Source organism: Triplophysa rosa, linkage group LG2, assembly GCF_024868665.1.
Source record: "Triplophysa rosa linkage group LG2, Trosa_1v2, whole genome shotgun sequence".
Lineage (NCBI taxonomy): Eukaryota > Metazoa > Chordata > Actinopteri > Cypriniformes > Nemacheilidae > Triplophysa > Triplophysa rosa.
In genome coordinates this window covers 15,177,078-15,199,789 of record NC_079891.1, presented here as the reverse complement: position 1 = coordinate 15,199,789, position 22,712 = coordinate 15,177,078, and the positions used below count along the sequence as shown (strand labels likewise).

Here is a 22,712-nt window from a genome sequence, read left to right as displayed (position 1 = left end):
TGCAAACCTGACCAGACTCATCTCACTTAATAAAATGCAGTTATTGAAAGTTCTGATGCATGCCATCAAGAGTAGATCTGACCATATTAACACTAAACCAAAAGAAAGCCAATATACTATTTAGTCTTCTACTTTGTCTTTGTCTATTTATGTTGCATTTTCTAGTTCAGGCTACAAAATGCATGAGGGTACAAACGTGACAAATGTTTTCAAAAACAGCTTTAAAAATAAGGAGCAAAAGTTTTACCAGTTAAAAAAGACTCATGCATGTACATGCACATTTGATAAGGCAAAGACCAACTATTTTCAGAGTGCAAATGCAATTTTGTTTGAATCCATGGGGTTTATTTACACTTTTTTTTACATGTTTTACGTTTTACAATTTCCTTATCTAAATGAATATGTTAATACACTTCAGTGGGGAATGAAGCAAATTTAAATGCCATGTTATTACATACAGTGAAAACATTGCTGGAGAAAAATGCTGAAAATATAAATATGGGCTGGCACTTTCTACTTTTAGACAAAGTTTGATCTGATGGAAAGGCAGATGAAAATCCCACTGAAAAGTCAGTAATAATAGACTGGTAAAATTTAATTTAATTTAATAATTACTAATTACTTATTTTAATATTTTTACTATAGACCATTTTGTGAAACGTAAACAACAGAAGCACTTACTTAATGGACCACCATTGTCTTGCAAAATGATGGTCAGTTCTGATCACATGTTCAAGAATCTTTTAATTAATGTACCCTTTAGTTACACAAACACTTCTGCGTCACGTTATACAGTGTACAGTCCACAAGCACTTCAAGTTCAACTTACACGATTTAGAAGTCATCTTATCCTAATTTGCAACCAATGAGTCTTTCCTATGAGATCATAGTTGAAGGACAAGTTGTAGCTTTAGAAGGTTGGTTAGAAGTAAATAATGTATGCTTCCCAACAGGCTGGCATTACATATACGATGTAAATAAATGCCTGTTGTTTAGGTAGCCTCGAAGGAGCTGTTTGTACATTATTGTACCATGTTGTTCTATTATTAATAGCTGCATTTCAATATTACAACCACTAGGTGCCACTAGCGAGGACTGATGTTACTACGCTTCAAGCAATGATCTCTTTATTTCTGTACTTTTGAAAAGAAAGCTTTACACCGTCACTACTACGACTAAAATTGCAAATAGAAAAAAATAAAGTTTATACTTTATTATAAATTGAACTATAAGTTATAAGGAAATAACATGTGTCTCTTGGGGGTTGTTCCCGTTGCATCATCTAACTGCGCCATCAGAACTGTATCGTTCTGTTTGCCGATTGGTTTAGTTTTACGTCAATCACAGTGAGGCACCAATCATTTACAATATCCTAAATTTACAGTAACATTGCATCAGCATTTGTGTTTCTGCAGTATCCGGGAAGCGTGCATGCCGGGTCTGAATCAAGAGGCTCATTATCAAACTGTAAATCGTTGGATCGTGGCATTTGTTCGTCCCTGTGATATTTTCGTCTAATTATGGCGGACAAGACCGTGACCGAACAGATGAAGGCTTTGCAGATGGACGAGAAGAAGGTACGGAATGTGCTTATGGTCAGTGTAGTTGGCCGAGTTGCTAGTGCTCAGTTGTTGGATTGTGAGGTTGTAAGTAGCGTTTAAGCTAGTGTAATATGACAATATGTAACAATTTTCAATGGCCCGGTTGGTTATTTATAGGTTTCGCATTGCAATCCGCGTTGGTTTCTGTATCACTGGGTGGAATGACACGTTTGAACTCCACATTGTTTGTTGACAGTAACGACTGATTGACAGTTGACTGTAATACATGTCACACCCTGCCTTGTTTCTTCCATTTAGAATGGCAAAGATGGAGGAAAGAAGAAAAGCAAGAATGCTGGTGGAGATGCGGGTGGTAAGACTGAGGTATGTGTTTTTTTCTGTTACTGTGTTGTGTTGCACACATACATTAATACCTCTGGTATAGAGAAGTTCCTCTGATTTAAAATTGACAGCTTTATTTATCACCCGATATACTATTGTATATTTGAAGGATACAATTTGAGCATTCTCTTGACAATTAAACTTGTAAAAATCAAATAAATTAAGCAGTTATACCTCAAGTAGTCATGGGGCGTAGCCAGAACTTTTTTTAGAGGTGGCCAGGTAAGACCCAGTGATTTTATTAGGGTGACCAAAAATCCTTACAGACAGAAATTCTTTAACTTCTACTGTAATTAACACCAATTCTTCATTACACATAGTTTGCTGTTCAAAAACATACACAAAGAACGTAAAGTAAACAATTTATTTGCAATGTTTTCATGTGCTAACATTATTTTAAAATAATTTGCTAGCTATCATTTGCAGTAAGTTAGCATTTTTTTGAGAAAATAAACATTGCAGTACCCCAAATTAACCTTTCGCGAAAATATAATGAATGAATGAATGAATGAATGAAATCCAGTTAAACAAGACTGATTTTACTGACCTGGGGCCGGCTGCACCAGCTGTGTGTAAATTACAACTTAGCCTACTGTAGTTTTGACTTAAACGGGCACTAAGTTACAACTTACGCACTACAAAATATTTTTGAGTTGCACCATTCAACTTAGTTGACGCGTAATGTTATGTATAAACTAAATATTTATGGCAGCCTCCTATCAGGAATAACTGTAGGAATAAAATCGCATATTCTCTGAACTAACGGAATAAGCTCTTGTTTCACTCGACATTCTTTAATGATTTACACACATGATAATGCTGACATTTACAGTCACTTACGTTTTAAAATAGAGAACATTATGTGATGACATTTAATTTTTGACTAACACGAACCGTCCTAGCGCGCCTCCGTGTGTGTATATCTGCCTGTGTTGTGCACGTCAAAATGAAATAATCTTCTTTATATTTAATAAGCCATTTTCATAATGACGTCACTTAACTTCCGCCTTTTTGCAAAGCAGTGTATCATAACATCCGTCTTGCAACAAACAAGAAGAAGAAGAAGAAGAAGAACTTCCGTTTTGCCGTCGCGCTGGAATTTAACAACAGTGAGAAAAAAAACTGACAGAACACGTATTCAAGTACTTATCCTAGCACCTTCGCTAACACAAAAAGAAAAAAAAACACTTACCTTCATAATCAAACAGGTACTGTTCAACGAAGAATTTGTATCCTTTCTCTAGCTTTGATCTTGTCGTTAGCGAAAATTTGTCTGCAAGACGTTGTACATCATCTAGACGTATTTGTGGCAGATGTGCAAGCCACTTGGTAAACTCAATTCTGAGGTGCTAGCGAAAGTAACTTCTTCTTGAGTTTTACTGGCGGTTGGCAAATCAGCGTATAGGTGCATTACCGCCACCTTATGAACTGGAGTGCTAGCGGAAGTAATGATACACTGCTTTGCGGCAGAACGGAAGATGCGTGACGTCATGTGAAAAGGGCGTATTGGCGGTTGGCAGTAAAATGAAATCACCCATATTGCATGTCATTTATTATTGCATTAAGTAGGCTGTATTGTTTTAAACAGCATTTGTTATTAAATTTACTTTTAAATATGTTATTCATGAAAGGTAGTATTCTATATACCGATTTTACCGTTATTATGTGAGGTAAAATAAGTCTAAATCAAGAATGTTTTGAAATTCACAACATTTCAACACAAGTTTTTCTCACGAATTTAAAGGCTGCTATTGGACTGTTGAAGGTAAACGTCATATTATGCGACTACGCATTACTTTACGAAGAGCTTACGATAGCTACATTCTGCCTTAAGACCAAATGGTGCAACCGAATAACATACAGATTACAGATTTAGTTACAAACTAGCTAGTAGTAGTTACTAAGCCTCTAGTGTGGACTTTATGTTCACGTTTAAGAAAGAACTTACGAATGGCTGGTGCAACCCTACCCTGATCCTTCTGCTCGCGACGCGATGAACTTCCATGGTACACAGACCGTACACTGTCACGAAGCGAAGAGGTTAGCAGCTGTTCAGATAATAGACGCCGACTGTTTGCATCAGTGCGTCAGCATATGGCATCATATTAACGCGAGAGTAATGTCCTCGCGTTACTTTCAGGGCATACGCTAAATGATCTGCGCAGCACTCCGTAAACTCCGACACGCATCTTAAAACTGCTTCGCACAACAGAGGTGGCCAGATAGGTGGCCATCCATCATTCAGGGGTAGCCGTTGCCACCCATGGCCACCATGTAGCTACGCCCCTGCAAGTAGTCATACCAGTAGGGTTTTTTCCTGGCTCAAAATGAGGCAGAGGTGGTGCCATCCTGATCTTGTACACACACACGCCTACTTTAAGTGGCTTAACCAAAGTGACTTCGAGTTTGACATATTAAAATTCTAATAAAATTAGATAAAAATGACAATTATTAAGTTATATAAAACATTACTTTTATTCAACCAAACAGATTTTTTTTTATCAAATAAAGCTTTTTTATCATTTTCAACTAACTTTTCAGCCCACAATAGCCAACTGAATTAACCAGTCTTACTAAATGAGCAAAGCTCATTCACATCTTGCATTCTCTGTGGTTCATTTTAAATGATTCAAGGATCTTTTATATTCGCTAGTAACTGAAAAGTTCAATAGTTTAAATGAATCGGTTCAAATAAGTCATTCGTGTGTGAGTCGTTCTGAACGCAATGTGCGTTCATACTGGCGAACTCGCTGTGTACAGTATACGCAGATTCAGCGATCCAACTGCACAGCTATTACAATGATGTGCGTTATGTTAATTCAATAAATTTCAAGAAATTAAACGTACTCGCATGCAAAACAAACATCCATGAAACACAGGCTGGCTCTTGTTCTGCAACTCTTTTTAGCGCCTCAGTTATGGCGTTATTATAATGACAAATGTCGCGAGCGCATTATTACAAGGCGAGAGCGCATTCTTGTCATACGAGCGCGTGAATCTCTCCGCTCGCACGCCGATTTCCTTTGCTCGTGCACAAAACTGGACGCGCGCTTTCAACTATACGCTGCTCTCTTATGAATTTTCTCTCCTCTCGCTCAGTGAGCGTGTGCGCACTCAAAATGCGTTCCGTGCGTCCACGAATCTTTTGGTACTCTTGCTCTCGAGAGATCCTCATGTGTGTTCCAGACATTAGAGGCTGTCAAAAGTAGTCAACCAATCAGGGATAGGCTTCCACGGCGGGCCAGTGAAAACGCGACCTCTTACATGGCATCTTATTGGTTGAAAGTGACTCGATGTTTTCAACGAAGCAAGATGGATCCACCACGTTCTCAGGTAACAATATTAATATATTTGATGCAACATTATTAGTCAAATGTGTATTAGAAATGAACGGGGCATTAGGATGCTTTGTAGGCTACATATAAACGTCAGTTTAACTACCATGTTATTCAGACAAAACAGGCCAACACCCTCAAGTTCATGTGGTCCTCATGCATGTCCTACACTAAACATAATATTGTCAAAATAGTACTAAATTGATTACCGAACAATTTAGATTGGTGTCTTAAGTTAGCTTTATTCTAAAATAATATTTACTACAAGTAACGGTACATATCAAAACAATAATAGCACTGGAGCATTTGGAAATATCATATAATATTCTATACTTATTTGGTTATGCATTTAATGCGTTTGCAGACAGACACTGTAAGTGTTCTGCATTCAGTGTTCCAGAAGTTCAGGGCACAAAACTGAACTTCTATGCAATATACCAAACGCTCCCTTACCGTTCATTTATAATATACATTTGATTAATAATGTTGCATCAAATATATTAAAATTGTTACCTGAGAACGTGGTGGATCCAGAGGCGTATTAAGACCTCATGGTGCCCCCCATCCACCCACCTACCCACACGCAAGAATCCACTCATTAAAAGATTTATATATTAAAAGATTTTATAAGAATGAAACTTAGCAATTTACAATATACTATTTTACAAGAATTACACATTAACATGACACTTTTGTAGAAAAGAACACGAAAAACAACTCTTCATCAAGCATTTTTAACAATCAGGCAATTAACAATGTAGTTAAGAGGTCGCATTTTCATTGGCCCGCCGTGGAAGCCTATCCCTGATTGGTTGACTACTTTTGACAGCCTATAATGCCTGGAACACGCAGGAGGATCTCTCGAGAGCAAGAGTACCGAAGGATTCGTGGACGCACGGAACGCATTTTGAGTGCGCACACGCTCACTGAGCGAGAGGAGAGAAAATTCATAAGAGAGCAGCGTATAGTTGAAAGCGCGCGTCCAGTTTTGTGCACGAGCAAAGGAAATCGGCGTGCGAGCGGAGAGATTCGCGCGCTCGTATGACAAGAATGCGCTCTCACCTTGTAATAATGCGCTCGCGACATTTGTCATTATAATAACGCCATACTCAGTGTGCTGTTAACGAAACAGCGCCTCCACTGTGGCGTAATGTCGCAACTGCAGTTACAAATGACAGTCTGATAAATGCACGCAGCATTTCTTGTGAAGACTCACTCACAACATAATTTTGGCGAGAGCCTGAGGTATGGGATGAATTTAATATCAGAATGATTAACAAATGCATGCACAGTCATCCGTGAACGTGATACAAGTTACACTTGTATATACACTAACTGATCCCGTTTTAATGAATGGGCGAGACGTTTATGAGTAATGAATGAGGAAACATGCGCCCTTTCCTCCGGTCACTTACGATCACGTTCTGATGAAAGGAAATGATTGGATGCTACCAATTTGACATAATGGGGAATTACAAATTGCCCTCATTGTAATCCGTCAAAATGACTCTCGCCCAATCAGGAAAACGGGATCAGTGGAGACTCGTGTATAAACAAGTCATTAGACTATGCCGTCTCACCACCGTCTAATCTGTTTCGCCATAGTTTCAAAACGAACTGAAAATATTTTTACACTTTTTATATTAACACAACGATAACGTTGTTCAAAATGATGGACAATGAAAAAGTCTAGCGCAACCTCTGCCGCAAACCTCTTCGTCGCTCCGTCAGACTGCCATCTAGTGGTAGGCCGTAGTTTATGCACGGTTGTGCGTGGATCTGAAGTTGTTTGTGTGTGGATTGTCCAATGCAAAACCGCGTAAAGAACGTCTCAAAATCCGAATGCACAGAACAGGATGAATGGACGCGCGTTGCAGGATACACAAATGCACAACTTCTCATTGGTATGCGCAAAATGATTATACATGAACACAAAATAAAACAGTGTATTCACAAATCTGTCTCTATGTGTACAAATCGCCTCATGTTTATTACAATCTAAATTTCACAGATTCAAATCATACGGCATTTGTTAGTGAATACTAAAATACAAGTGTAACTTGTATCACGTTCACGGATGACTGTGCATGCATTTGTTAATCATTTTGATATTAAATTCATCCCATACTGAGGCGGCACGACATTTAACGGAGGCGGCCGCCTCCAATTTCTCTATGCAGGAAAAACCCTGTATAAGTAATCCTTTTAAGATCAATACATTGAACACATGTATTGATGGTGGGTTATAGTTTATATTAATCTAAAAATTAATCTAAAAAAAAAATTGAATCTAAATCTAAAAATCTAAAAAAAAATCTAAAAAATATTACATGCTGGTGCCAAGAAGCTTGAAAAGAATGGCAAGTGTTGTATAAAGATGTAATGACTTTATGTGTGTGATTTCAGTTCAATTAAGTGCTTTTCATCCTCTATAGTTGAGTCCTCCACCACAGTACATTGAGGAGCGTCTGTCCATTTATAACAAGCTCAAGGCTGAACATGACACTGTGCTGTCTGAGAAAGCAGCGAAGGACAGCAAGCCCATCAAGATCACGCTGCCTGATGGAAAAGTCATTGATGGGGAGTCCTGGAAGACCACCCCATACCAGGTTGCCTGTGGCATCAGGTTAGTTTTTTAACTGAACATCATTCTTGAGGTCGCCAAGGGGGTTTAAAGCAATAGACTTTAAGACACATGAAAAGTTGCTGTATGTAATTTTTTGTCCTGTCCAAGTGAAATGCATTACAACAAAAGGTTGCGACTACCCCTTTTGTCCCTGCAGTCTCTTTAAAAGGCAGCTAAAATTGTCTAGTCAAACTTCAAACTCATGCAATAACTGGTGAAATGTATTACTGTGTCTTTCCCCTTAACAGCCAAGGCCTTGCTGATAACACTGTAATTGCCAAAGTGAACAATGGTGTGTGGGATCTGGACAGAGCCTTAGAGGAAGACTGCAGTCTGGTGTTTCTTAAATTTGATGATGAAGAAGCACAAGCAGTAAGTTTAGTTGTCAGTCTGTATTTAAGTACCTAATACGGTTGCTTTCACATACATTGACAACCTTGTTTTATAAATGAACTTTTCGGGACTCACAACCGCATTAATGGTGGAAGCTGTGCTGTGTGAATGGGATCATACTGGATAAATAATAGTCATCATGTTGATGATTTAATTCGATATCATGATGCGTTGCATCCTCAGTTTTAAATATTAATGCACAAGACTGTCTCTGTCTTTCTTGCCAAAGCCCCACATTAGAACTAACGTTACGCTCCAGAGGCGTGTGCATTTGCGCGATTAATCGCGGTTACCACCAAATCCTGGTGAAATCGAGCTGGCTGCGATTGTGCAAGGTATCGATTATTTTTATGCGTAGCTTGTCCGTGAAGCACGGCTCTGGGATCAGTAGGAAATGCTGCTCGATCTGAAAGCAGTGCGAGTTTGAATCGCTTATAACATGCATTTAAAAAAAGCAACACCCGTCAAACATGATCATTGTAAATATACTTTATTATCATGAAAATATTTGAGGAGGCTTGAGGAACAGTGATAAAAACATGTCCTTAGGCATTTCCTAGAACTATGGTCTTCTTCTGCAGTTCGTATTTGTAGTTCTGCACGAGAGCGCCCTCTGGCTTTCGGATGCAGCAGCATTTTACCGTACTTAACTCACGGGTTGTGCATACATCACGTGATATATATTTTCGGTTAATCGGGCATATGTCGGGACGCAATGTGGCATCTTACGTGCCGATTACACGCAGCTTTCTGCACGCGCACACTCACCTCATCGGGGCAGAGAGAGAGAGATTTGGGCTGTTCGATTCCAATTCTTGGTTTGGGAATCGAAAGAATCGATTCCTAGTTGCTGTATTCGATTCCTGCTCAATTCCCTGTTTTACTACAGATTTTTATTTAATATTAAAAAATGTACACATTTTTAATGCAATACAATTTTCTAAGCTGTCACTTTTTACATTTATTAATTGTTTATTAATTCTATAACAAAAACCTTAACCAAATATGTCGATCTTCTCCTGCAATTCCAATGTATCATTAATAATATCCTTAATAACAGGTCAAATTACTATTTTTTCAAAGTTATTCAGCAGTGTACACAAAAATACTTGAGGAATATAGATAGACAGATCGATAATCAGTAAATTGTATTAAAAATATGTAAGAATACTGTGAATATTAATATTACTGTTAAATGCAAGTAGTGCAGACAAGCGTTGAAAAAGTTCTGTCCAGCTTTAACCGCTTTAAACAGACGTCAAAGTAAATATGTTGTGAGACTGTGCTTCATATACTGTACATGTAATTCTCTTCACGCACATACCGAGCTCATCGGTAGAGAGTAAGAGAAGATTGTCCGTTTACAGTCCTTCTGGAAAGCAAACTTACTTATATGATTTGTTAAATATGTGCATACATGTAATTATATCAGCATAGTGTGTGCAAACAAAGCTTTTGCTTTTATGGATGCAGAATATTTTATGTCATTCCACAGCTCTAGATTTCATCCATCAGTTTTTTCTGAAGTCTGCACTGTTTTAGACAAGTAACTAATGTGATTTAGTTGACCAATGACATCAGCTAAGGGGCAGGGCTTGTGCTTATGAACGCTCTTAAAGAGGAGTCGATTCCTTTAATGGATTCCTTTGGAATCGACTCTCGATTCGCAACGCCTTGGAATTGCCCTAGAGATTTCTAAAATTACAGTCTGATATACACTTATATGGTTCATGTCAAAATCAACTGTTTCAAATAAGATAACAAGACAATGCAGCGATTCAGAATTGTTCACATCAGCATCCCAATGCATCATAAAACTGATATTCAACAGGCCTAGTGCAGAATACACCAACTGAATTTTTTTTATAGGTGTTCGTGTATGCCAATGCAATTCCTTTCTTGTCTAAGCATAATGCATGCATCCAAGTGTTGTGTTTTGCATTTAGTATAGCATTGCGGATAGAATCGCACCATTGCAAAACCAATACTTTCTGTTGACCAAGAAGATGAAATTAAGCATGTTAATTAAGCAATAAAAGAAGGAAATGCTCCCTCTTGTAACTTCCACCCGTTGTAAAAAGAAAAGTGACATCTAGTGGAAAGTAATAGCAATAACATCCACGTTAATGAATGTTCAGTGCTTATGGAAATATGAAGGAAAGAAAAAAAGATTTGCGGCTTTTGAGAATCGATATCGAATCGACCGCATTTTAAAAAATGATTAATCGCTGTTTTTTTTTTTGCACAGCCCTAATAGGCATATTGTGTCCATAAGTTGGTTATAAATAGTATAATAGTTAACATATAATAGCGTTACAAAGTTTTATCGTTAGATGACTTAGCATGACAAAGAGATGTTTGGTACAGCTATGTAGAAGTCCTGGTTTTATATCAGAATGCTTTTTTTAGGTTTATTGGCACTCCAGTGCCCACATAATGGGAGAGGCAATGGAGAGAGTCTATAGTGGCTGCCTTTGTTACGGACCCCCCATCGAGAATGGCTTTTACTATGACATGTACCTTGACAATGAGTAAGTCAAACCTATTCTCTGTTTGTGTGTGTGTTTTTATGCTGGATTTAATTTTTACTCAATATAATGGCAGTATTATAGATTTGAGGTCCAGGGCTCTAGACTGCAACAGTTTTTCCTGCCAGTGCGACCTGGTCCTACTGGTGCGACTGCCAAACTGATTTAAAAATATATATATTACTAATTTTTGCATTTTGTAATGCGCAGAAACGTTATATTTTGTAAGCGACGCATCCGGTCACTCTATTTCGCCTCCCCTCCTTCAGCCATTCACGTATCTATCATTGCCCCGCTCCCCAAAGCCGTAATGCGTGGGTAAGAGTCACATAATCATATTCAATGCTATATTGATGAAGTATAAGGACAGACAGAGCAGATGAGTGAAGTGTAGGGCAGACGAATTCATGAGCATCACGCGTGTAGCACGTTAAACTGTGCAGTTCATTCACTCAGACACGCAGAACAGCCAGATGACATGTGTAAATAACAGGATTCGGCATCCACTAGTCCGCATGTAGTTTTATGCACTCAATGCAGCCGGGCAACAAGTTTCACTCTGCAAAATAGAACTAAGTAAATAGCAGTTCACTATTTCAATAAGCTATCACTTATTTATCAGCATGAGACATACAGTACGTGTGAGCGTGTGAACAGACTCAAATGCGTGTGTCTCGCGGTGAATGCGTGAGACTTGAGAGCCCTGTAACATGTATAGAGTTTAGCGGGCTGTGCGTCAGTAATAACGGTCCGTGGGGAAACGCAGTGCTCCGTGTGCACTGTAGTTAAATGGATTAAACGAGGCTTCGAGGCAACAAAAATTGCCTTGATGATTTTTTGTAATTGAATTACTCGAGTAACTCGAGGAATCGTTTCAGCCCTAGTGAAGTGCTTACTCGCACAACAAAAATAAATATGTTTTGCCTGCAGAATGCAAGAAATTCCACGGCTAATGTACAAAACAGTAATAATAAGGAAATATGTTGCCTGTATTGAATGCAGTGTGAAGCTAATGCAGGAAACAACATTTGCAACAAGGAAAAGCTTAACTTTAAGCACTATACTATTGTATAAAGCTCTCCAACAACACTGCAAAGCATACAACGTGTTACACATGACGTTACTAATCTTAGAGTCCTTATGTATAAAAGCCAAGCAATCAATGCAGCTTTCATAAAGAAAAATGACTGAAAGGCCAGAGTCAGAGCACAAAATACTAAACTGAGTTCTCTTTCACGTCTTCTTACTCTTAAAAACTACAAATAAACACAAAATTATGTCAAAATTGCCATATACGCAAGTTTCCTTGTAAAAGCAGTCTGTTTCATGAACATAAACAGTTAGGAAACGCATGTGTCACAGTGTATTAGATCTGTATATCCATATACTCGCTCTTAAAGGGGCAGCAGCATAATAAAGATCTCTGTTTATAATGTTCATCAAACAACAAATGACAGGCCCAAAAACACTCACTGATATTAAAGGAATTGTGAACTTCTTATATGAGTCGTTCACAATAAATGCAAAAAGTAGCATACAATAATTTAGTTGTTAAAGATGTGCTTTAAATATGCTAAAGTGTTGAAAGAGTTCATGTATAAACAATAATGATTTTGAATTCATTTGTAATTTATTTATTAATGCATTAAACATGTTTGAATGTAGCTTTAGTGTTTCTTTTTAGTCTGGTGCTACCAAATTAGGGGCTGGTGCCACCAACTGTATGGCTTGGTAGCACCAGTGTCACCTCTCTCAAATGATAGTCTAGAGCCCTGAGGTCTCCAATTTTATGATGCCGAATTTAAGTTAGTGTTTGTCATTTGCCATCTATTGTTCACATGTGTGCCATGCCATGAAAGTCTCATTAATTAATTTGTAGTTAGAATATTATGATAAGAAATAAAACATTTTGTTCTTTTTGTTCAGTAATACAAGAAATCTGATTCCTTTCAACAATTACTTGACCTTTTGTATGACCAGAATCTTTCAAATGGCTTTAGATAAGTAGGAGAGAACATAATAAATGCTGTAATTTTTTGTTGAAAGTCAATTTATTCAAATGTTATTCAGTCTGATAATATCACTGTCAGACTCTGTCTTGTTTTTTTTATTTATTTCCGTATGGTTCTGTCAGGTTCAGAACAGGTAGTCTTCTAAAAATGCATTGCTTACGTATGTCAGAGTGAGTCATAGAGGATGATGACTGCATGTAGAGAAAGTTTCTTTGGTTTGAGGCACCTGTAAAATGTTTGCCAAAACTTTGCCACTCTTGTTGTTATTTAAGAGCTTGTTTATAAGAGTTTATTAATATAACCCATGAACCTTTTTGTCCTTTTCCTTCTGTATCCTCTTCTGTTAACCCTTTTTGCCTGTCTGCCTCACTCCCTTCTATCTCCTGGTTCTCAGAGGAGTATCAAGTAATGATTTCCCCTGTCTGGAGAACTTGTGTAAGAAGATCATCAAAGAGAAACAGCCCTTTGAGAGGCTGGAGGTAAAGAAGGAGACGCTTCTGGAGATGTTCAAGGTAGGAGCTTTCTTTTTAAGAGAAACACATGAGCTCATGCTGTGAATAGACCCTTAAAGTCACCATTAAATTAAACAGGAAAAGTGTTTTACACAGTGTTGCATTGATTATTATAAATTATTTTTCCGTGCACACCATTATTTTTTCTAAATTCATTTGCACTTGCAATCTTTAATCAAAAACATTAAGCTCCTCTCCCCCTCTCAACAACAACTCTTCACCACATGACGTCAGCAACAAAAAAGAGGTACTATACTGACTGTCCAGTGGCCAGGCATTTTTAGCCCTCCCCTCCAGGCCCAACTTACAACAAACCAATCAAAAAGGGAAGGGCAAAATATGGCCCGCCCTACATTTTTTCTAATTTCAGAAGCCGTTTCAAGTCAATCGCAACTTCCGTTTCATAGTGACTTTAACACTAGTGCTTTGAAGTTCAGAGCAGTGAAATCTCACTCTTTTTTTTGTTTCTAGTACAATAAGTTCAAGTGTAGAATCCTGAATGAGAAAGTTACCACCCCAACAACTACAGTTTATAGGTATGATTTTTGGTTGTAAAAACACGCACCTTTTTAGTGTGTTTTGCTACTTATTTTTATACTGTTTTTTTTAATATAGCTTTAATTTAGTATACTGCTTCTTAAGAGGTTTTCTTTGCTTATTCTATAGGTGTGGCCCTTTGATCGACCTGTGCCGAGGTCCTCATGTTAGACACACAGGAAAGATCAAGGCACTGAAAATCCACAAGGTCCAGAACTCTGTTTCTTCTTTTCAATTGTTTTTATGTCCTCTCAAAAAACTCCATAAATGCCCTGGATACATTTCTCTAGTAAATGTTTTTTCATCAGCTAGAAACTGCACTTTAGAAAACTCTCCAGCAATCATGAAATACAGGAAAATGTTTGCAAATAGTTCTTAAAAGTAGCATGTTGAACACTAGGGATATAACGATTCACTCAGCTCATAATGCGATGCGATTCACGATACTGATCTCACAATGAAATTTTTTCCACATTTTATTTTTTCAAAATGAGATGAGACAAATTAGAAATCATTTCTCAAATGGTGCACATTTCTTTGTAAAATAAAAAAATATTTTATGTCAAATAAGACAACTAAATGGCAATTTTAAAACATCTTCCAAATCAAATTGGAAATGAATAATAAAAAGTCTCTTAAACTAAGACTTTGTTTGTCCTGTTCCTAACTTGGATGTTTTTACATTTTTTAAAGAAATATCAGCATATCCACATTTACTACGTTTGCAGTAAACACAGCGGCCCCTGCTGTTCAAAACATGTATCACGATTCATTTAAAATCTCAACCGACTTGAATTGTCACATATTATAACCGATTTCAACCGGCTCACTGTTGAATTGCTACATCCCTATTCAACACATTTAACACGTGACTCTTAATTTAAAGTACTCTGCATTTGACAAACATAATCCTCTAAATCCTACTTTTCCTGAGTTTGTGCGTAGACTGTAACATAATGTATAGTTTCAGAACTGATGCATTTGATGTCCATTCACAGAATTCCTCTACATACTGGGAAGGTAAAGCTGATATGGAGACCCTACAGAGGATCTATGGCATCTCCTTCCCTGATTCTAAGATGTTGAAAGACTGGGAGAAATTCCAGGAAGAAGCCAAAAACAGGGATCATCGCAAACTGGGACGGGTATGTGTAGATATATAGATATAAATATGCATGTATAGTCAAAAATCACCTCTCTTCTGAAGATGGTGGTCATTTTTTATATAAATCTATGAAGAGACTTGTTAAGCCTAAATCATAAATGCACATGAAATTAGGGATTTCGGCAACCGAAAATAGCAAAAAAAGCTTGTTCGGCCGAATAAGTGACGTGTGATATGATCAAGCAGCAACCAAGAGTGAGAGAGCGAGAGAGAGAGAGCTTTATTAATGCAGGAAACATGTCGGCAGTGTACAGGGTTTTTCCTGCATAGAGAAATTGGAGGCGGCCGCCTCCATCAAATGTCGTGCCGCCTCAGGCTCTCGCCCAAATTATGTTGCGAGTCTTCACAAGAAATGCTGCGTGCATTTAACACTGTCATTTGTAACTGCAGTTGCGACATTACGCCACACTGGAGGCGCTGTTTCGTTAACAGCACACTGAGGCGTTAAAAAGAGTTGCAGAACAAGAGCCAGCCTGTGTTTCACGGCTGTTTGTTTTGCATGCAAGTAAATGCACATACGTTTAATTTCTTGAAATTTATTAAATTAACATGACGCACATCATTGTAATGTCTTTAGCTGTGCAGTTGGATCGCTGAATCAGCGTATACTGTACACAGCGAGTTCGCCAGTATGAACACACATTGCGTTCAGAACGACTCACACACGAATGACTCATTTGAACCGATTCATTTAAACTATTGAACTTTTCAGTCACTAGCAAATATAAGAGATCCTTGAATCATTTAAAACGAACCACAGAGAATTCAAGATGTGAATGAGCTTTGCTCATTTAGTAAGACTGGTTAATTCAGTTGGCTATTGTGGGCTGAAAAGTTAGTTGAAAATGATAAAAAAGCTTTATTTGATTAAAAAATATTTCTGTTTGGAAAAATTAGAAAAAAGTTAAATTTAGCAGATGCTGTACATTGCGACACACAGCAGTGGTATATAGAAGTGCTGTTCTACGTTAATGATACTTTCATAAATTAACATTTTGTTATAACATTCAAATACGGAAGAACAGCACTTCTATATACCACTGCTGTGTGTCGCAATGTACAGCATCTGCTAAATTTAACTTTTTTCTAATTTTTCCATTTCTCTCTGCTTTAAGTCTCCCCAACCGGAAACTGCTGAGGGTTCTGAACATGAAACGTGGAAGTCACACACGCAAGCCCATTGCTTGCATGGATGTTTTTTTTCTTTAAAACATTTTGCTGTGTAGCCTAATATTCATATTTTTAGCTTATAATGTTGAATAACACTTTTTAATGAAGTGTTTTGTTGTAGGGGTACAAGGTACAGTACATTCTTTCAGCAGTCATTCATAGGCCTATTGTAGGCTATTCAATAAGGGAGAGGGCTAAAGAAATGTTTTGTTTAGCCTACTTGTTTTGCTCAATTTTATTTAAGTTATATTGTATTATATTGAAAAGCAAGACAAAATATAAAAAGCACATTTTGACCATTCAGTTTATGTGAAAAAATACGAAAATCCATTTTCGGTGTTCGGTATTCGGCCAAGTGTTTCATTTTTATTTGACTTCGGCCAAGAATTTTCATTTCGGTGCATCCCTTCATGAAATATGTATGTGACATATTCATAGCACTAATTCTGCCTGTGTAGTTATCCATGTGAATTATGTGAATCACTCTATTGAAATTCTTAGAGATAATTAATTATACTAGTAGTAAACAGTGCTAACTGAAATCTATAGCAGTCTGATGTGAAAAACCCTGTCAGGTTCAGTTGTTTAAATTTCAAATCCAAATGAACAAACACGCATCCTTATCAGAAGAGAATCAACATAAAGAGAAAGTAGCAGTTTACAAATTTTTACAAAAAGCCTTTTTTTCACTGAACAGTTGGAGGACAGAACTGCTCACAATTGAGTACATGGGGACGCGTTGATGTGCTAATGACTCGGGCACCAAGCTGTCCTCTATCCCGTTTGATACACTGTGTAGGGAGTCTCGCAGGGGTGACTGAAGACAGGTCTGATAGGTGGGCCGAAGGGGAAAGAACAGGGACTGAGCTCATAAAGAAGGCAGATGCCTGTCTCCTTAATGTGCCATCTGTTCATGGGCAGGCTGATGGGTGCACCGGGAGCGCTTTGTCACAACAAAAGCAAGAGTGTTAATCAGCCATTTGTCCTAGTTTTCGTTTGGACTTTTTGTCTTCAAATCCATTGGTAGACAGACGTGTGGCTACAATCACCTTTTAATGTTTCATACTTTCTCACTGTTTTCATCCTCAGTCGTCTTATTTTGTCATTCCAGGAGCAAGACTTGTTTTTCTTTCATGATCTGAGCCCAGGTAGCTGTTTCTTCCTCCCTAAAGGAGCCTACATCTATAACACGCTCATCGAGTTTATTAGGGTGAGTTTGCCCACTTAGAATTCATAACGCATCGCTGCCACAGAGCAGATATCATACATTTAAAAAAATTACAATACCCAGCAAAACAAGTGTGTGATTTGGAGCTGGGGTTGCTTGGGTCTATTAGGATATTCTAAATTGCATTTTATGACTGTCGTGGTTCAGTAGACCATGTAATGGATGGGTCGCTCCTCTTGAAGGACCCTGTTAACGACTGTGGGCCAACCAGTTGAATATTTACAGGTACATCTCAAAAAATGAGAATATCGTGAAAAAGGTCTATATTTTTTGTCACCCATTTCGGAAAGTGAAACCCATATATTAGTGAAATATTTCAAGCCTTTATTTCTTGAAATTTTGATGATTATGGCTTACAGATAATGAAAACCCAAAATTCAGTGTCTCAGACAATTAGAATATTACATAAGATCAATAAAAAAAGGATATTTTAAACAGAAATGTCAGGCTTCTGAAAAGTATGTTCATTTCTATGCACTCAATATTTGGTTTGGCCTCCTTTTGCATGAATTACTGCAGAGTGAATACAGGAAGAGGGGATTCCAGGAAGTGGTCACACCAAACATCTACAACAGCAAACTGTGGCAAACCTCAGGGCACTGGCAACACTACAGCGAGAACATGTTCTCATTTGAGGTGGAGAAGGAGATCTTTGCGCTTAAGCCCATGAACTGCCCTGGACACTGGTAGACAATCTTTTTATGTTTATTGAGCTTAAAGTGACAGTTCACACAAAAAAAGAAAATTCTGTCATCATTTACTCACCGTCTTGATATTTCAAACCTGTATGACTTTGTTTCTTCTGCAGAACACAAAAGAAAATATTTTGAAGAATGGTGTTAACTAAACAGCGACACCACTCATTAACTTGCATTGGTTTTGTGTCCATACAATAGAAATGAGTGGGTGCTGCCGCTTTTCGGTTACCAACTTTCTTCAAAATATCTGTCAACAGAATTGACAGTTTTTGCAGAATATGTAATATTCATAATAATTACTGAAACTGAATAATACTTAGTATTCGGTACTTGGCATTGAGAGTAAATTACACTACTTTTATTGTAATAAACCTTATCTTCGTTTGACAGTCTGATGTTTGACCACCGGCCACGCTCTTGGAGGGAACTACCTCTGCGTCTGGCTGACTTTGGAGTTCTGCACCGCAACGAGCTGTCTGGTGCTCTGACCGGCCTGACCAGAGTCAGACGCTTCCAACAGGATGACGCTCACATCTTCTGTTCAATGGACCAGGTACACACATCAGTGTGGAATAAAACATGCTGGTTTTGTAGTCGTTGTCATTTACAGTGTTTGGCCCATTAGTTCATGAATAATTGTAGATTATTGGATTATTTTATGTGACAAATAGTTGAAAATATATTGCAGATAAGATATTCTAAATTCGTTGTAGTCTTTAAGTTTTAAACTGAAATAGATTTGGGACCATTTTTATCAATTTACTCCTGTTTATGTGGGTAGGACACTCTTAAAATCAGGTACAAAATGTAAAAAAAATGCTGTAGAGCTTGAAGAGCTAATTTAGGTTTTAAATTAGCCATAAATATTTTAAATTAATTTAGGATTGGTTTGACCGGTATTGTTTGTGGGATTGTTTGTGAACAAAAATTTCCATCTACTGTTATTGTTTTATAACAAGAAAACATCTGATTTAGAGTACCATATTATGATGTTAAGATATTAAAAATATCTTTGTTCCCACAGAAAATGTGACCTTTTACCACATCGTAGCTGTTTAGTCTTATATGCTTTTTTTTTTTTTGCACATCATATAGTACCTATTTTGCATCATAAAGTACATTTTGCACACAGCCTACGGTATAGCATTTATTGTAAAGCATACATTATACAGATTACAGCATACTGTATATCCAGCATACATTATATTTTTTATACCGATACAGTTTACATAAGGAACATATTGGTCAGTTATTATAATAGTTATTGCAGCTCTAGTTTTAGGGCATTTTAATGAGGTAATGATGCATTATTGTATTCACTGATTAGATTGAGTCTGAGATAAAGGGTTGCCTGGACTTCCTGCGTACAGTGTATGATGTATTTGGCTTCACCTTCAAACTGAACCTCTCCACCAGGCCAGAGAAATTCCTTGGAGAGCCTGAAGTTTGGGACCAGGCTGAGAAGGTACAAAATAAGAAACCAAGAAAAATACATGTCTTTTGTATATGGTAAAATTTTCAGGAGCGTGCTTTTAATGCAGTAAATAAAAATATCCGTCTTTGGTATAAGGGTTAATTTTGGGAATGTTATTTTTAATGTAGTTCATCTTCTATGCATGATAACTGATGCACTGTAATATCTGGTGTCACTTACATGAGATACCTATTTGTTTACTTTAGCAACTAGAGAACAGTCTGAATGAGTTTGGTGAGAAGTGGGTTCTGAATCCTGGTGATGGAGCTTTTTATGGACCAAAGGTACAAACTGACATGTATAATATGAAGCATAATATGAACCTGGATTAAATTACTTTTTGCATTCAAACCTTTTTGCTGTTTTTGTGATACAGATTGATATTCAGATCAAGGATGCCATTGGCCGATATCACCAATGTGCCACCATTCAGCTAGACTTCCAGTTGCCCATTCGCTTCAATCTCTCATTCGTAAGGTATACGGTAAAATCTTTACATATATTGAAAGAATATTTTATTTAAAAAATAAAAATATTATTGTTTATTTACTCTCTCATTATTCAACAACAGTTGAGTGTACATTCTGTTTTAATGTATATACTGAGCACACTGTAAAAGAACCATAAAAGTTTATTTAACTCATGCATTATATAACTTTTATATTATTTCCACAATACATTTTATTGCCTGAAGTCTTTATGAACTGCTGTCATGTGGAAAGGAGGACAGTATACATTCTTCATTTTTTCCTTCCAAATTGCATTAGACAAATAACTGCCAATGATTTTAAAACAACCAGGCAGTACATGATGTGATTTTTTGTGTACACCGTTGCTTCGGAAATTTTTGTACTTACTGTATGAAACAGAAAAGTATCTCAACCTTGTAACCTCAGATTTTTTATTTCTGTATCCTGTACAACAGTGACACTCTGTGGTCACATTTGAGTATTACAACTCTCTTGCATTTCACTTCACACGATTATTATAAAATTTAACTCAAACCTTTTCTCTTTTCAGCCATGATGGTGATGACAAAAAGAGACCTGTGATCATCCACCGAGCGATCCTGGGCTCAGTGGAAAGAATGATTGCCATCCTGACCGAAAACTATGGGGGAAAGTGGTACGGCTGGAGAGGAGACGACTATCATGAGACTGTTAATTCACACACCATATGTGCAGATCTCAGCTTTTTGTGTAACTGTTTTTTGCTGTCTTCAGGCCACTGTGGCTCTCTCCACGTCAGGTGATGGTTGTTCCTGTTGGACCCACCTGTGATGAGTATGCCCAAAGAGTAAGTCACAATTGAGCTACTTTTCTGGTTCCAGCATCAACTATCAAGTCCTTGTTAGCAAACTACCTACTTGTCGACTTCAGGTACAGCAAGAGTTTCACAGTGGAGGGTTGATGACGGATGTGGATCTGGATCCAGGCTGCACCCTGAACAAGAAGATCAGGAATGCACAGTTAGCCCAGTACAACTTCATTTTAGGTAACTTACATAATGGTAATACAATTCTTATTTACGGTTGTCAAAGTAGGTCATTGTATATAGTTTTGACTTCTAGATAATATTTGAAGCTTTTATAACCACATTGCCATGAATTGTACACTAACTTTGTGGCTTATGCTCTGACAGTGGTGGGTGAAAAGGAAAAGACAAGTGAAACTGTAAATGTTAGGACTCGTGACAACAAGGTGCACGGGGAGAGGAGTTTGACCGACTGCATGCAACGGCTCAAAGAGCTGAAGGCCACACGAAGCCGAAATGCAGAGGAGGATTTCTGAGTGCCTCAAGCTTCCTGCCAAGTCTTTCTTCATATGCCAGCTCATAGGCCACTGGGCAACAGTGGGGTCTTCTGCATAGGAAATCATCAATGACCTTTCAATAGAATCTGCGTAATTCACTTGCTCGTATTTTAAATCTATGACAATATTTTTAATGAAGCATCTAGTTTTTGGGTAATTTTCAATACTGACAAAAACATTTTGGCTTCCGAAGCAATGACTAACTGTAAAAAATGGAATGTTCATTTGTCAAATATCCAATGTTCTTCGTGATAAGGGCTTTTCTGTCAATATTTGGGGTAGTTTGAGTTTGGTTTAATGACGATTATCACTTGCATCTTGTCTAAAAGAGGTCAAACGATTGTTGAAAAAACAAATAAAACGGTGTCTTTTCACTCTTTGGAAATGTTTCACTTGTGTTGAAACCTCTGTTTAAAGCTAGAATGCCTGGAATAAATCTCTATTATAAATAGGGGAGTGGGGTAAAATAAGCCAGTGGGTAAGTTGATCACCCTACTGTATCTTGGCGACTGAACTCTTTTGTTGTCATTTGACCACACATTTTGGAATCACCTGTTATTTCTGCCAAAATGTGAAGCATGTGGGAGAATTGGACTGCATAAATTCACTTTAAAAGCTGTTTTTAGCATATAAAACCATGCAAATATTTGGCTAAATAGGTAGCCTAAATTTCTAATTTTTCCAAAGTGGCAGCTATGGGGCAAAGTGAGCCACATCATGTGGGATAAATTGAGCCAGTGTCGACACTTAAGTTAACTTCAATGTCTAATTTTTAAACCTGTATAATTTCAAATGAAAGTTAAGTCACTAATGACCTAACATGTTTGGCATTAAAAAGCACTGTATAATGCCAAGAATCTATAAAAACAGACATAGTGAGAGCAGAAATTCATTTATTTTTAATCGACAAACTCTCTGTTTAGTCCGTTTTTGGAAGGTTACAACTTTGATGTTTCACCAGACAAGTTATTTCAAAATGCAAAGCGAAAGATATTGCAAATTAGAGCTATTGAACTGTAAAGTTTTAGTTGGTTATTTTTTGTTTAAGTTATCTTAAAAAAAACTATTAGTGTTTGTAAGGGAAAATCATGATTGAATTATTTTTTTAGAAGGTAAATCTTTAAAAACATAAAACATGGTCTTTATTCAAATTCAGTTGCATACTCAGTATATCTCTATATGTGTTCTTATAATTTAGATTGATAGGGAACATCCCGAAATTAGATTAAATACTTGTATTGCACTTGTGCCTCATTTTCTTTCATCTTGAGGACCACGTA

At 37.3% G+C, this 22,712-nt stretch overlaps 1 protein-coding gene across 1 annotated transcript; it reads left to right on the top strand.

The window, feature by feature from the left end:
* The first annotated feature begins 1,396 nt into the window (after nt 1-1,396).
* Nucleotides 1,397-21,845, top strand: tars1 (threonyl-tRNA synthetase 1). The gene is made up of 19 exons (XM_057322448.1): nt 1,397-1,577; nt 1,860-1,925; nt 7,714-7,904; nt 8,153-8,276; nt 10,707-10,828; nt 13,232-13,349; nt 13,821-13,885; nt 14,016-14,094; nt 14,885-15,031; nt 17,333-17,431; nt 17,969-18,135; nt 18,538-18,700; nt 19,475-19,612; nt 19,828-19,905; nt 19,998-20,098; nt 20,642-20,746; nt 20,845-20,917; nt 21,001-21,115; nt 21,263-21,845. Exons 1-19 carry the CDS (start codon nt 1,521-1,523, stop codon nt 21,409-21,411), a joined length of 2,157 nt encoding a protein of 718 aa, XP_057178431.1. The 5' UTR covers nt 1,397-1,520; the 3' UTR covers nt 21,412-21,845.
* Nucleotides 21,846-22,712: the final 867 nt, after the last annotated feature.

Bases quoted from the DNA above. Each gene is read 5' to 3' on its own strand.
- tars1 (XM_057322448.1), top strand. From the start codon at position 1,521: ATGGCGGACAAGACCGTGACCGAACAGATGAAGGCTTTGCAGATGGAC. The intron at 7,905-8,152 runs GTTAGTTTTTTA...TCCCCTTAACAG, and splicing joins CAGGTTGCCTGTGGCATCAG to CCAAGGCCTTGCTGATAACA. The intron at 20,918-21,000 runs GTAAGTCACAAT...TGTCGACTTCAG, and splicing joins GTGATGAGTATGCCCAAAGA to GTACAGCAAGAGTTTCACAG.